Genomic DNA, 16,018 nt, shown 5'->3' on the forward strand with positions numbered 1-16,018 from the left:
TGAATAATCCATCCCAAATGGGCAGCAGCAGCCTCACCTCACCTCTCATGGCCATGCTGTGGGGGACAATCTGTGCTCCCAACTCCTGTGCAGAGAGTGCTCTGGTACCTCCTTTCCACAGCCAGGAAAGGGCTGATCCCGTGGGCTGGTGCCATTGCAAGAGATAATCCTGGTCCAGTAGAAGGGAGAAGGGGTGATAACAGGGGAGGCCGAGCTCAGTCCTCAGGACCACAGCAGCATGAGGGCTTGTCCCTGCTAGCCCGAGCCATGTGCTGGAAGGATGATGTAGTGTAAGCAGGAAAGCTGATGCTGGCTGCACTGGAGCTTTGGAGCTGGGCTGTTGCTGTTGGGAGGCCCTGGATCAAGGCAGCAAAGAAACAAAAACAATCTGCAGTCCATTATACCAATGAGATAAGGGAGATGGATAAAAAAGGACAAGCAAGTGATCACTTTGCAAGAGAAAAGTGGTGAGTAGGTCTTCCCACAGTAGAGAAACAATTATGCTGGCTTTGTCTTTGGAGTACTGCTTTTTTATTTTGGAAATTAAGAGGGAACCATCCACCATCAAATGATTGATTCTCCTCTGTCCCTCCCCCAAAGTGGTCACAGGATGTTATTGCATAAGCAGCTTTCTCCTTGAGCAAGGGCAGGTGTGCCCTGTTGAGGTGTGTAGAGCAGAGCCAGTGGCAGTCCCGTGAACACAACAGAAGGCACAGTTCACTGGTCCTGGATTTTTAACCAAAGGCCAAGTGGGCATTGATTGGCATCAGCCATGAAATAAACTCGTGAGTGTCGTGCAGCTTCAAGTGCTGATTTCAGTGGATGTTGGGGCCTGTCTGCTGAGTTCAAGCACAGCTGAGGTGGTGTGGTAGATTCAGGACATCCACGTCCTGAACGGATGAAGTGCAGTAGCTGTTGGCTGTGCCAGCTGGTGCACTTGTGACAAGCTGATCCTTTCCTGAAGCGATGCACTTCACTGGGCTCCTCTGAGAACGAGCTGTGCTTTTGGAGCCCCGAGCACACTTGCTAAAAACAAAAAGTTGCTGATAAAACAGGCGAAGGGCAGGTCTTTGTATGGAAATCCGAGGGAAGGTTTATTGGGTCTTGAAGGCAGTCCAGGGACAAAGACAAAACTGGGTTGAGGGCAAAGGGTTAACTATGGGACGAAAGAGGCACGTCCTGAGGATCAAGGTCCTATAGGGACAGGGAAAAGCAGTGCAGAGGAGGGGCAGCCAACCAGGGGAACCAATAGGGTAACAGGGCTGGAGCAATATGGGCATATCAGGAGCAATAGCGATCAGGAGAAGGGAGAACATTCTAGGAGGAATAGCAATGAGGTGAACAGGCGCTGGACAGGGGTGGAACAACTCTACAAGCCAAGAGAACTTCAGACATCAGCATGTGCCTGCAAAGGCCTATGGGAGGGAGGCACTTCTCACCCCAGCCTGGAGGGGTGTTTCTCCCTGCCTGCTCCTGCTCCTCCAGAGCTGAAGCGGCACAGCCCCAGTGGCTGACTCCTGAGCCTCCGTGCTTTCCTCTAGGATTCATCTGTTGACTGGGTAGAATTGTTGCTGCTGTTTCCAGAGAATTCTTGAGGCTTCCTTGACTCCATGTCTCAAAACTCTGTAATGATTGTGTGGGTTAAAATCTGCTGAGAAAGTTCCTCCATGGGAAGACCAGTTGCAGCTAAGAAGCAGCAAAGCAGGGAACCTGTGGCTGGAAAGGCTGGTTACAGAAGTTTGTGGGGACACCTTTATGTCTGTCATCTTACAGATGGGGAAACTGAGGCACAGAGCCATGTCTGGGTGTGTGTTCAGGGTCCTTCATGGGACCACCAGCAACTTGGGGGCTTTTCCTGCCTGCCCTGTGCCCGAACCCCATCCGTGGCTGTGGCTGCTAGCCACTTGGGCTTTAGCTGCCTCCTGTCCACATGACACTGTGCTGAGCACATGGTGGTGTGTTGATCTGAAACCCACAGTGCCCCCGACTAGGTTTTCTGCCCCCAAGCCACTACAGCCAGACACTTTGCAATTGCCTTTAACCAAGCCATTTCCTCCTCATTGCAGGGGACATGTCTGTGAACCGACTGTACACTTCAACGTCGATGAGCTCGACTTCGGTGACATTTCCTTTGGTGAGTGTTCCCTGGGCTTAGACACAGCATGAGGGATCTGTGCATTCCAAAGTGGAACGCTTGAATGTGAAGGCATCCGTCACTCATGTTCTGCCACTGCAGCAGCCTCTTCAGGGTGTGAACTCCAGGGCTGCTGGTGCCTCAGGTAGCATTTTGCCATTGTGAGATCAAATAGTACCAGGGAATAGAAAGGCAGTATTTTCTGATGGCTCTGTCCTGGTTTAAAAGACAGATGTCTGCCAAGAAAGGAGGGAATCTTGCTGAATGGGAAGATGACTCCCTCCCTCCAAATTATTGTACCTGTGGAATTCCAGGGCTTCCAGGCAAAACTATGGGAAAAGGAATGACAGTTCTTTACTAGAATATAGCAGAACAGCACAAACAACAAGGCAGTAACAGAAGTTTCCAACCTGCCAAGTACTGTTTTTCCCCTTTGGTATAGTTATGATCACAGGCAGGAGGAGCTGTGGGATCTGGCAGGGCAGTGATCCCCTCCCAGCTGGCAGGGAAGGTGTGGGAAGGGAAGGTGTGGGAAGGGAAGGTGTGGGAAGGTGTGGGAAGGTGTGGGAAGGTGTGGGAAGGTGTGGGAAGGTGTGGGAAGGGAAGGGAAGGGAAGGGAAGGGAAGGGAAGGGAAGGGAAGGGAAGGGAAGGGAAGGGAAGGGAAGGGAAGGGAAGGGAAGGGAAGAAGGAAGGGAAGGGAAGGGAAGGGAAGAAGGAAGGGAAGAAGGAAGGAACTGTGCAAACTCACGGGCAGCAGGGGATCTCGGCAGTGCCAAACAGCAGCAGGCAGAAGCAGGGAAGGCAGGCGAGTTTGATGATGGTGCTGAGCTGCAGCCTAGTGAAGTGCTGGGGACAAGCACTCAACCTCCCACAGCACCACACGGCTGAGCTTCCCCATCCCCGAGTGGAAGGAAGGAAATGTCCGCTCCCTGCAAAACCTCAGGTCCCACTTCAAAACTGCCCATGGCATCATGCCATAACTCCCAAAAAACCCTGAACAGAAAAACCCACCCCCCCACAGCCAAAACCCCCCAAACCCCTATCCCCTTCCCAGACCGAGAGGGAAATTCACTACAAAGGCTAAACCCATAACAATGAAGTTCATGAACTTTTCAAGAAAACTAATTGCCTTTCCTGAGCTGCTTCTTCCCCACTCTTCATCACCCCTGAGGCACTTTTTAAGTTGCTTTTTGAATCAATGAAGCAAGAAAGGCAACAGGTTCTGTAATAGCAGATTCTTGCTGCTTAATCCGATTTCATTCCTGAGGTCTCTTCAGCTGAAGGCAGCTGTTGTAGTTTTGCTTCTTTTTAACTGTTGATTGCTGTCTGCATGTGGTGACTTCAGTCTCATTGGAGGTTTTGAAATCTGTGTTTGTCCTTCTTGTGGCCTCTCTTGCCTCCCTGCTGGAGTCACTGCTGGAGCTGGCACTGATCACTGTTGATGTGCGCAGAGAAGCCCTGGGCTGTGCCACAGTTGTTTTTTCCCCCCCATCTGTGTTCAAATGACTCTTGGTGAGCAGGCCTGGAGAGAAGTCTCCTCCCCACCGAGCTGGCCAGCCAAGCCAGATGTCCACTGCAGAGCAGGTTGTGGCTGGTGTCCGGGCTCTGCAGGACATCCTCACCGTAGCAGCGTGCACTAGAGGGTGAAGTGCCGCTACCTTCCTGAAAAGTGCCTTTAGTAGAAGGCGGTCAGGCAGGCACACAAACACACACTAAGTCCACACGGCCGCAAGGAGCAGAAAGGAGCCCACGGAGAAAAGACGAGAGGGATCCTCTGTATGGAGTTCTGATGGAGGTTTCTTGTAGCCACACACCAAAGGGGTCCAGGAGCAGAAGAGCCAGAAAAAAGGAGGGTCGAGGCTTAAGTACAAGGCAAGAGGGGGCAGAGTAGAACACGAGGGTCCAAGGGGCTGAGAGCACAGGGGCGGTACAAAGGTGCGGCAAAGGGCAACAACCAACAAAGAAATGGGGGTGGAACACTGTGGAAAATTTGGGCCAGTGGGTAAAGAGGGAAAGGAGAACTTTGCAGAACTGGGGAGGACATTAGGGATGACATAACTGGGGTACATTAACATAGAGGAGCAAAGAATTGTGGGGAGAATCCCTTTTTGTCACCCTGGGTTAAATGCCCTTTAGACGTCTCCTTGTCTTTCCTTCCAGGGCATGGAGATTGGTATCTCCCTGGCAGGCCCCTGGGTCTCCACGCTTCACCATGTGTGGCTGTATCTCTGGCTTTCCAGCAGGGAAAGCAAATCTCAGAGCTAAAGCGGGGTAAACACTTGCAGGCAGCAATCACAGGGAGCAGCACGGGTGTGATGTCTGGGTTTTTTGGGATGAGGTGGGACATTATTGCTAATCTCAAAGCAAGGCTCGGGTTTGCCTCCAGCTGAGTGGGCTCTGAGATGTCACGTGCTCAGTGTGTTTGGCCCAAACCAAGAGATGCCTTAAGGATCCTGCAGAGAGAAACTGCATTAGGGTGCTTTGCATCATATTCTAGTTCCTGATTCCATCCTCACTTTCTTTGATGTAGCTTCTCTCAATGACGACTCACTGTTTATGTATCTTAAAAATTGTGAGAGTGTTGGCAGACTTAACAGGGAATTTTACAGCTTGGATTTTCAGAGTAAATGCTTGGTGTGGGTGCACACTCATCAGTGGGAAATAACTGGTGCTGGTTTGGGGCAGGTGAGGGAGCTCCTCCCCATCAGAGAGAAGCTTGCAATACTCAGCAGGGCTAAGAGTGGGCATTTTCAAGGCTGCAGTCTGGAATCAGCGTCAAAGAGAACTAAATGACAATTAATTTCTCATGCAGCTTCTCGGTGAGCTGTAGTTCAGACAATAAAGAGCTGAACTCCAATCACACTTTAATCCTACCAGGATATGCACACCAGGAGTCATGACATAACTGGTGCCTAAATGGAATTTTATGTCCTTTTCCTAGGCTTTCCCTACACCATGACCTGTTGCCTCACTAACCCCTCCCCAGCATCCCTGAGGTTCAAGCTCCGCATGTCTGACGATGGCACTCAGCCTGCTGTTAGTAGCTTTGATCAAATACAAAAGCAGAGTGACCCATCCTGGAGGCAGGGAATTCATTTTTATGTGGAGCCAAGGGAGTTTACAATGAATCCCAGCCAAGGGACCATCGCTCCCCAGGGACACCAGGATATCAAGGTATGGGAAGAATCCAGCTGAAGCTTCACTGCAGTGTGGGAGGGCTTTAGCTCTGCTGCCAGCTTTGAGCATCGTGTGGGTGAGATCTGCACTGGCGTGAGGCCTCTGTTAGCTGGGTTAATCGGGACGCTCCTGAAGAAGCACTGTTTTGTTTCCAAAATCGTACGCCGAGATCACATACAAACAAAAAACTCTGTAGCTATGAACTGCCCAGCACCTGCTGGGCCACACTTTGCCCTCAACTTCCTGCTGTAAATCTGATTCTGTGCAAGTCAGCAGATTTCCTCTGCATTTATGTCATTGTAGTGAGATGAAAAATTTGCCCCTTAATTTGAATACAGTGGTGTGTAGAGCTTTCATCTAATGTTTTAATTTATTTGACCTATACCCTGATAGCAAGGTGTGTTTAACAAATCTGGTATCGCCAGGAGTCTTTTGTTACTCTCAGAGACTGTGCTCTACACATGGACCAGCAGAAGAATTAAGGCAAAATCCTCCCTCTCCTTTAGCATGAAACAAGAACTGGAGGATATCACACGTGGGTAACGAGCTTTTGTATGGAGGAATTTACTCCTCTCCCTCTCCTCTCCTCTCCTCTCCTCTCCTCTCCTCTCCTCTCCTCTCCTCTCCTCTCCTCTCCTCTCCTCTCCTCTCCTCTCCTCTCCTCTCCTCTCCTCTCCTCTCCTCTCCTCTCCTCTCCTCTCCTCTCCTCTCCTCTCCTCTCCTCTCCTCTCCCACCAGGTGACCCTGTGTTCCAACACCGTGATGGATTTCTGCCGGAGAATGCTGGTGGACCTGGAGGGTATTGGCAATGGAGTGGCATCAGTGACCATCATGGCCAGGTACCAGCACTTCCCTGGCCTCCCCCAGCACGCTGCCTTGACCTGGATTTTCTGGCTGGAGCTGCCAAGGAGACGTGTTGTTTAATGACCTCATGTTCTGCCCAGCCGGATGAGAGAACAGCAGTGCTTGGAAAGCAGCCTGTGCTGAAAAGCACCCCTGCTCACAGCCCAGCATGGTCCTGGGCCTTTTTCTAAAGGGACCAGGAATGATGCGATTTATTGGCCTGGTTTTTGGTGCTTGAAGTGGAAGAAATTTCCCGGGGGACTCCTCTCGTCCTTCCTGCAAGAGGTGGAGTCGTGCTGGGTTGTAACCAACCTGCACTGGTTTGGGACACACCAAGCAGCTTGCTGAGAGTCAGGGCCTGGTTCTGTTAATGAGGGCACGTGACCGTGGGGAAGTGGCTCACAGCAAGAGTGATGAGGGCAGGATCTTACAAGGGGGAAACAGCCCTTGAAGTGACAGGCCAGCTCTAGTTTTTCTCCTTGCCTCTGCTTCCCATTTTGAGCGTTAATGTTCTCAGACTAAAACCAAAAGTTGTTCTTGCTGCAGCTGCATTCCATTCTGCTATGCTGCCGCAGGCGTCAGTTTAATGACAAGAGAGATGCAGTTCCCTGGTGCTGTTCCCTCTCCCAGGCAGAGCCATCCAGTCAATGCCTGGGCTGCAGTTTTTTTAAGCACGTGCAACTGGAAACAGGCATAGACCTGTGGACTGAAGGACTGAGGGAGATGTAGGAACTGGGAAGGGGTGATCACCCACTCTGCAGGACAGGTGGTGTCTCATGCCCTCCAAGGTTAGGGGAAATTGTTGAGTTCTCAGGCAGGGCAACAGTGCCAAGGGAGAGAAGGGAGTCATTTTTATTGAGACACTAGAGTCGTGTGTTCCTTGAGCCTTGGTGAGCACTGCTCCTTGTTGGGAAGGCTCCCCCAGAGCTCATGGATCACTGGAACTGTTACAGGAGTCCTTGTAAGCCTTCTTGAGTAAAGGAGGGGCTGAGGCAGCTGTGGGACAGCTGTGCTCTGCTTGGGGCACTTGGCAGTCTCTGGGTGCTGCCTCTCAGGATTTGCCCCTCCTTGACAGGACATGTTTGAGTGGGAAGACTTTGAAGGCAATTTATCAGTGTCGGGCTGTTAAACGTCTATTTGACAGTGACAAACGTGTTATGCTCCATTTCACAATCTTCGAGGGTAAACGTTCCCCATCCTCTCAGTATCTCTGATTCCCCTGGGGTCATCTCATTGCCCAGATGTCTCGTTCCTGAGCTGCGAGTGTACCCTCACGTCCTGCTGTACGACGAGTGCCGCCTCAAGGTGCCCTACGAGAGGAAGTTCCTCGTTGTGAATAACACCGACCTTCCTGGCTGCTACGGGCTTATTCCCCAGGTTTGGCATCACATGCGCCTCCTTCTTGCAAATATTACTGAGGAGATTATTCCAGGGGAAAAGGGTTTGGATAAGTCCTTGCTGGTTTCTATTCAGAATTAAAGATCTGCTGAGAGCAGGATCCTACCTGAATGTAAACTTTAGGATGCAGTGTAATCTCCTGAGGAAACAGTTTATGTTTTAGTCTTCAGGGTCTTTTCTTGTGGGACACCTTAGAGGGCTGTGAAAAGCTGCTGCACACACAGACACCCATGCCTGTGTTGGCAGCCTCCTTGCAGGACCCCCTGAGGATGCTAAGCCTACAATTCTTGCATCTTGTTTCTGCCTTTTATATTTGCCCTGGGGATTTTTAAAAATGTGTGTAAGTTGCCGTTGTGGTGGATGTTAAGGAGTTTGAAATTTCTTCAGAGGTCCCTCCTAAATTGCATTTGATTCTGTCCCTTCTAGAAACGCAAGGAGGACACTCCTGTGTTCTACTCCAGCCCCAAACCCTGTGGGATTGTCCAGCCTCACAGCATTGCAGAGATTCCAGTTACAATCGAAGTCCAAACATTGGGCGAGCATCGCACCAGTGTTCTTATCAGCGTGTTTGGGGATGAGAGAAACCCACGGGTGAGTGCAAGGGGAGATGTGTGCCTTTGTGCAACTCGTCCTGGCAGGCTGCAAAGGGTATGGGGATTGTTCTGGGGAAACCAGGCACAGGCTGCTTTGGAGGACAGGAGGGATTGGTGGCATAAACAGCTCATGCCTTATAGGTGGTAATCTCAGTGTCTGACACAGAAAGTAGCTCATCTAAGCTGGAAACGAGGATAATTCTAGTTAATTAACCTTTAAAATGCTAGTAACTTTGGAAACATCTGTTATAAAATGTCTTGTCATCTCTCTGAGCACAAAAGAAGATGTCAGAAGACTTCTGGGAACCTTGAGCTTTCTCTGAAAGAAAGGAAATGTGACATTTGAAGAGTTGTTGCAAGGATTTCAACTTCCATTAAAACCTATGCAAATGAGGATGCCAAATTCCCTGGATGGCACCAATCATCTGAACCTGGGCCACTGTGGCACTGCACAGAAATCAGTCACCAGGAAGGACTGGCAGTGCAGGCTGTGCCAGTGAACCTGAAGTTGGACAAAACAGTTGTTTCAACTCTCAGGCTGCTTACCTTTTAAGCTGAGTCTCTCCCCACCACAATAACTAGTTGTTCAACCGTCTGCCTGGTCTTAACCTGACATTTCTTCCAAAGCTTTTCCCTTGGGGCCAATAATTTGTACTTCGAAAGTTTGTCTTTACCTTGATCCTTTTGAATTAGGAGGTGAATGTGTAACTTTGTTTTCTTTTCCAAAAGCCCAGCATTTCAACTGGACAGTGCTAGCTGTCCCTAAAGAAAGTAACTTAGGCAGTGTTGAGCTGCTTTTCTAGGTTTCCCTGTTGAGGTTTGTTTTGGTTTTTCAAAAAAATCTTTCTTGCTTGCTTCCTGGAACAGAGACAAGAATTACAGAGCACTGGACAGCTGGCAGACATCTACCCGAGTCCAAGGCTGATAGAGTTTGGCATGATCCCAGCACTGCAGCCTAATTCACAAACTTTTACCCTCTTCAACAAACGTCTTGTCCCTACAGACTTCAGGGCAGAGATAGTAAGTATCTGTGGGGCTGTTTTCCAGGGAAATTGACTGGTCAGTAGCAACCATTACTTGGTTTTTAGATGCAAGCTAGATCGCCCTGTGTGAGAGGAGGCAAGATACTCCAATATTCCATCTGAGCGAGGCAAGAGAAACCTGGCTCTGGAGGTTTTAGCTGGGGCACCCCTCAGTGAAATCAGGGGCAGAGATGCTGGAGCACAAATTAGTCTGGGTTGTGTTGACAAGTTCTCCCTTAATTTTATGGAAGGCCTTTAGCTGGGTGTGTCACAGTTTTGGAGCTCTGAGATCAAGAGAAACCTGTGGTCCTTTGCTCCCCGGAGCGCATGGATCGCCGTAATGGTTTCCCTACATTTCCCTAGGGGTTCCATCTATCCATTTGCTTTGTGCCAAACTGCTGTTACTAGAGGAGGGCAGGCTACAAGGTCTGTCCTCAGACTGCTTGCGGGGAGGCAATTTTCACAGCTCCTGTGGGTCGAGCCAGTTGGGCTGTCCACACAAAGACATGTCTGGGGGTTGTGCACCCCCACATCCTATGGTCTCTGTGCCTGACACGGTGCCAGAGCTGCTCAGCCAGCTCCCGAGCCCATGCCCAGAGTGGCTGCTCCCCGACCAACGCTGGGCTGGGTAGCAGGAGGGCAGGGCTTGCTCTCTACAGCACACAGATACGTGGAAGCATGGAGGACAGAGGCAAAGAGAAGACAGGGATCTTCCCTGTGGAACCCAAGGCAGCCTATTCCAAGGAAGGCCCAGGCACAATAGACACAGACACTGAGTGTGCAGGAACTTTTATACAGGGGAGGTTCTAGGGGAGGGTACAAATCCTCAAGCAATAGGGGGAAGATTGGGGAGGAGCACAAGGCAGGGTTTACAATGCTTTAACCAATGAGGAAACACAGGGGGAGGGAGCAATTCAAACAAACCCATGGGGCTTCAAAGCTTAGGGGATTGCCCAAGGGGATTTCCAAAGCAGGGGCTTGGCACAAGGAGGGATTGACAGCTTGGCAGGGGGAAGGGCAAAGAACATTCCACAGCAAGGGGCAGGTACAATGTGGGATTGACAATTCAGGAGGAGGAGGGACAGAGAACATTCTGTAACAAAGGGGAGGTCTTAGGGAAGATTGACAACTGGGTAGGAGGGTACAACTTGGACTAGACCAGCAATAGAGGGGGGAACAGGGGCAAACCATTAAAGAAAAAACACACCGCAACATGTGCCGCTGAAGAGCATCTTTGGGGACCAGCTGCAGAGAAAGGCAGCTCCTCAATATGTGGAGGTTGCATTGGGCAGAAGGAGCTGGGGCTACTCCCCAGGCAGGGGGAGCAGGGCTGGTGCAGCCAGTGGAGGGCTTGTAGGCTGGGGCTGGGACTGGGGGGATGACTGATGGAGGGGGTGATCTGTGAGGGGGTTGAGATTTGTTCTTCTTCACGTTGGGTGTGTTGAACTTGTGGAGCTGGTTAAAACCTGATACTACGGACTTGTTTGAGTCTGTGGATAAAGCATCAGGCCATGTGGGAGAGTCCAGGCTCAGCCTCCTGGGCCAAGGAGGAGGACCGTGAACTTTCCTCTTGCTTCTTTTCCTGCTGTTTGGGGATAAATGTAACCTTAAAGTGAGGGATTTTTCCAGGACAGCTTTCTCTAGCTCCACAATGAAATTCTGCTTTCAGCCTGTGCAGGGAGCAATGCACCTTGGCTGGGTGGGCCTGGCGTGTCAAGGATGGGTTTCACAAGCTCGTACCAGGGCCGGACCTGCAGAGCTGTGTCCGTGCAGCTGTGCTGCTGCAAGGCCTTTCCTCCCTGCCTGGGGCACCTTCCCACTCTCTTGCCCAATCCATGAAGTCCATGAGAAAGCAGATGAAGAGAAGAGTGGTGGGAAGAGTGGGCCATGTCCACACGGCGCATGTTATCCAGTTTCCTTTTTGCTTCCTGCTTTTCTGCCCTGCTGTAACCATTCAGAGGTGACTTTTCCAAAGCAGAGGGCACTGGGGCGCCTCTCTACAGCTGATGATAAGTGGGAAGTGAGGGCTTCAGTCCTTCAGGGGATGTTGAGAAGCACTGATGGCCCCTTGGGAAAGAACAGTTTGGTGCTGGGGTTTTGCTGAACTGGTTTTGCAGAGTTATTCTTCAGGCTCTCAGCAGTATCCTCCAGCTCTGTGGTTTCTGGAGTGGGATTTGAGCAGTCCTGGCTTCCTCTGGCCTCGAGCCTTTGTAAGAAGCCACGAGAGACAAAGCAGCTTTCCTTGGCACATAGTGCAGAGAAAGACTGGGGAAGGAACAGTCTCCTGTGGAGGAGTGTCCCGTCGGTCGGGCAAAACTGGGATAATTAGGAGAGTCTGTTAAAGGAGGGGGAAATACAGGTTGTATAAGCTCTGCTGTTTCCCGATACTATAGCTTAAATTTAGGGAAATTAAGCCCTTACGATTTTTTATCCTCCCCTCTTTATTCTTTCCTTTTCTTATATCCCCCAGAACACCAGGGTGTGTCATTTCCATCCTAAATGCGTAATATGCTTTTCTTACAGGCCTGCAATCCCCACTGCTATGTCATTGAACCCAGAGAAGGAGTGATCCCCGCTACGGGTGATATTCCTGTGACCATCACAGCAACGTTGGATGACACTGGGATTTTTGCTGACACTATTCAGCTTTTCATTGGGAACAGCCTTTGGACCACCTTCATGTTGCTGGCTGTGGGCACCGGCACCACAATTGTCATGGACAAACCATTCGTCCCAGAGCTCAGCTTGGGACACCAGTTCAGGTAGGAGATCCCTCCATTGCCACCTCTCCTCCTGTCTCAACAAGGAGCAGTTTTGCTGTAGTTCTTCAGAAAAGATCTTCTTCAGTTTACAAAGCCCTGACACCTTCCCCAAAGGCAGAGACTCCTTTAGAAACATGGGATGGCCAGTTGAATGTTGTTAGATACCCTCAAAAGCCACTGAAAGGGAAACCAGTTGCTAAATGGCCAGTGAATTGTCTTTAGTTCTCATACATTGTCCTGACTTGACCAAGTAATGCTCTCACAGAACAAAAGGTTCTGAAATGGTGCCCGGATGAGGCAGTCCTTCCATGTGGCTGAGGGACCAAGGGAAGATGGCATCACAGCCTTCCCTTCCAAAATGGTGCCTCTCAGGCAAGCAGGGGCCCTGGGAACAAAGAGACAAGAAAGAGGGTGAGAACCCCCAGCAGGAGGGCAGGAGCTCTCAGAGCAGTTCCAGAGGCAGATGGAAACTTGCTGGTTTGTGTGGGGTCCACAGCACCGCTGCTGCCGCTTCCTTGTGTTGTTCGTGGGCTCTGCTGCTGCCCTGCTCTGCCCAGGACCTCACTTGGTTTTTTGCTGCCAGCAGAGTTTGCAAAGTTCACTTTAAAACAGCTTCTAATTGCGAAATGGATACCAGTGCAAAAGTTTCTACAAATGGCTACCAGTGCAACCCAAAGGTGCTATGAACCTGGAGGAGAGTCCCTGCTGCCCTGGTTTCCGGTCCTGGAGCAGGCAGATCATTTTTACCAGCTTGCTGGGATCATCCAGAAAGTGCCTCTGAGCTGGCTTTTAAAAATGCCTGCAATCACACCCCCCCACACAAAAGGTCCCCAAGTGCAGGATCTCAAAGATTCAGTAACGGTTTTGGACCTACAATACAATTATACAATATACAGTCACAGTATGAAGCAGCCCAGAACAAGCATTTTGGAGGAAAAACCAGGTCCTGAAGGGCACCTTATCAGACACTGTTTCTGATCCACATTAAGAGTTGGAAATGCAGACAGTCTCCAAGCTATTAACACCTCAGACTGCTCACTGGGAGCACTCTGTTGACCAAGGAAATAGCTACTCCCATACTGTTTTCCATCCTGGCCTCTATTCTAGGCTCGTTCCCTGTATTTGTCGGTTCAAAGTAACAAACAGGGGCCACCATTTCCATCGGCTCTTCTGGAGTGTGGAATGTCACAGCCCCCCTAAGAAGAAGGGCCAGAGCATCCCAGCCCTCAGCAGCCCCCTGGCCGAAGATGATTGCCAGAGCCCCAAAGGCACCAGCCCCGTGTTTGGGCTGGAGCCACTGTCGATGGAGCTGCAGCCGGGCGAGTCTGTGGACATGGTGCTGCGAGGCTTCTCCCCCATCGAGCAGGTGAGGTCCCCACCAAGGGCTGAGCCTGGGGAGCCATCAGATGCCCTCCCCTGGGCTTGTTCCACATTCCTTGACACTTGCCTGGGGAGATGAGCAGGGGCCTTCAAGAAACTGGTTTAAGGCCACATGTTCCTGTGGCAGCACCAGTTGCTTTCCTTGCTGGCCACCATCAGACCAGCTAAGGCTTTCTTGTGATTCCACAGCTACAAAACCCAGGGCTGATCCCAAAGCAGGGGCGGAAGGAAATGTTGCCCTTTTGAGGCAAACAGTGTTTCATGCTTAGTCAGCAAAGAAGGGCAGAGAAATAACTTACAGTTAGACTAGGAGTCCAAAAAGAAAGTGAATTAAAAAAGTGCCAAGCGGTTTATCTGGGGTAAAAGCAGAATAAAAATTAAGCCGTGTGAAGGGAGGGAGTTTCTCACAGGTGCCTTTTGTGGTTTTTGGGTGCAGTGTTAGGGACAATTGAGTGGAGAATAAAGAAGGTGCCTCACAGGAAGAAAAAGGCACAGTGGCCATAACTCTAAGGCAACAATAGGGCCTGTGGTGGGTGGTGGGTGCTGAGCCAGGGCAGGGCATTTTCTGGAAGCTCTGCCACCACCCAGCAGTGACAAGAGACCCTTGCATGCAGGAGGTGCAGGATTATGTGATGTGTGAAGCTGTCACTGGGACAGCCAGCAGGACAGAGAAGATAATAGAAACAACCATTACCTGCAAGTTTATTGATCCCTCCATAGAAATATCAGCCAGACAATTCTCTTTCTGGGTGGAGAAGGTAAGTTTCTGGATTGCATCCTGACATTTAACAGCATGGCTGAGGGGGGGGGGGGGTGTGTGCTTGTGTTAAAGCCCCTCTTTACCCTTCCTGAGGCACTTTGTGAAGTGAGTGAAGATGCTTTTAGGGATGAGAGTGGTATTTAACTTCCCCAACATAAAATTGCAGTTACAGCTTCACTGCCATTGGGGATTGTGGCCACTTCCAGAGAAATGCCAGTCTCTCTGCTCAGTGTAAAGGGAGGTTTTTCAGGAACCTCCAAGGCACAGGGATGTCTGTACCCCGATGCTGTAGGGAGGCTGGGAAAAATGGAGATTCCTGTGAATTCCTCAGGCTGACAAGGAAAAACCCATCATCTCCTGTGTCTCTTTGCCTTCTCTGCTGTTGGCATGGATGCTTTATGATATAGCTATATGGTATAGCTCTGTGCATTTCCCTGAGCCTCACCTGCTTCAAAGGACCCCCAGACATCCTGCAGCTGCAGCGATGATAACACTGAGGCAGAGCAGGTGTCCTTTAGTCTCTGGATCCCAACTCCAGCATCATCTTTTCCTCTCCTGCCAGTTGTCTGAAAAAGAGAGGATGTTTCCTTATTTGGTGTCTGTAGTTTCAGGCCTCTCTTCCAATTCCTAGGTTTCCACTGAAGTACAGAATCCCTGGAACAGGCAGTTCAGGTGTAACTAGAAGCTTTTCAGCTCTCCCTGATTCTGCCTGGCTTCTGCTTGATGCCACACACACAAACTGATTCATTGCATGCCATGGCACAGCACCTGCCTGATATCAGTACATGCAGAACTAGTTTCCCAAACTCTCTGGTTTCTGTAAACCGTGCAGGAAGCCCATCACTATGGATAGAGAGGAAGGAGGAGCCTAGGCTGCTCATAGCTTTGAGACCAGACACTGTGTCCCTGTAGCAGGGGCTGCAGGACACATGTTGCAGATGAACTGCTTTCATGAGGCTGCTAGAGCCATTAAGGTTGCAAGAAATGTCTGTATGTGAGTGGTGACCATCTACTGCTGTTCTGCCCAACAGAGAGACAAAACTGGAGACAAATGGTCTGGATTGACTTTTTTGATTTAGATCTTGTTTAAGCAGTTGCCTCCTCTCAGGGGGCTATTCCCTCATCCATGTGTGGGAGTGTTTCCCTGTCCCCCAGGGAATGCTGTGGTTCTAAACATGAAAAGCATCTGCTTTAAAGACAAATGTCCTGGAAGGGTAGAAACAAATAGAAGGGGGAAATAGAGATGTATGCACTTCTGGGGCTGAAAACTGTGAGATGCAGCAGAAGCAGAAGGAGGTCTGTGGCTAGCTGAGGCTTCTTTTTCCTTGTCTCCCGTTTCCATAGAAACCCAGTGATGATGTCCTGACTCTGCAGTACAAGCCTTTGGCTTTAAAGAACACCTGCTTGTTGCCACTCGACCTTATGCTGGACTTGGAGCAGCCGTTTCTGCTCTGCGATGCGGACCAGCAGCCCCTCCCGGATGGCCAGGTGAGCAGCCCTGGACTCCTCCAGTGGGGTCTGAAGAGGAGGGATGTGGTGGTGCCTTTCTGTTGGGAGAGCCTTGAGTCAAGAAGTTTATTCTGTAGTGTCAGCAGTGGATTGGCCTGAGCTGCATCAGCAGAGCTGCTGAAGGAATCAAAATCTTATCTGAATTGAGAAGGTCCATCCTGGCTTTAAGGCACAAGGAGAAGGAGCAGGCAACTAGGTCTGGGCCAGCCATGCAGTAAAGGTGTCTCCTGGAAAGCATCCCAGCTCTCCAGCAGCCACCCCCTTGTCTTGCTGCTGAGCACAGAAACATGGGCTTGAGGGAATCCTGGACTAGACTGCTGTGGCTGCAGTCACAGTGTTGCTGTAATGAAATGCACGATGAACCAAGAAGCCCATGCTGGGAATCACACTTCAAGCATTTACTGTTTCAGCTGTGAGACCTTGGGACGTCATCACTCGG

General features: G+C 50.5%; 1 protein-coding gene across 1 annotated transcript in view; it reads left to right on the forward strand.

The window, feature by feature from the left end:
* The window catches only part of LOC134048146 (hydrocephalus-inducing protein homolog), a 75,009-nt gene that overhangs the window by 21,654 nt on the left and 37,337 nt on the right, over positions 1-16,018 (forward strand). The window contains exons 13-23 of the mRNA XM_062499745.1: positions 2,067-2,134; positions 5,077-5,171; positions 5,223-5,309; positions 6,051-6,151; positions 7,397-7,532; positions 7,980-8,144; positions 11,692-11,930; positions 13,038-13,296; positions 13,580-13,610; positions 13,968-14,068; positions 15,415-15,558. Coding sequence (XP_062355729.1) covers positions 2,067-2,134; positions 5,077-5,171; positions 5,223-5,309; positions 6,051-6,151; positions 7,397-7,532; positions 7,980-8,144; positions 11,692-11,930; positions 13,038-13,296; positions 13,580-13,610; positions 13,968-14,068; positions 15,415-15,558 — 1,426 coding nt within the window. The remainder of the gene's footprint in view (positions 1-2,066; positions 2,135-5,076; positions 5,172-5,222; positions 5,310-6,050; positions 6,152-7,396; positions 7,533-7,979; positions 8,145-11,691; positions 11,931-13,037; positions 13,297-13,579; positions 13,611-13,967; positions 14,069-15,414; positions 15,559-16,018) is intronic.

Source organism: Cinclus cinclus, chromosome 11, assembly GCF_963662255.1.
Source record: "Cinclus cinclus chromosome 11, bCinCin1.1, whole genome shotgun sequence".
NCBI classification, from domain to species: Eukaryota; Metazoa; Chordata; class Aves; order Passeriformes; family Cinclidae; genus Cinclus; species Cinclus cinclus.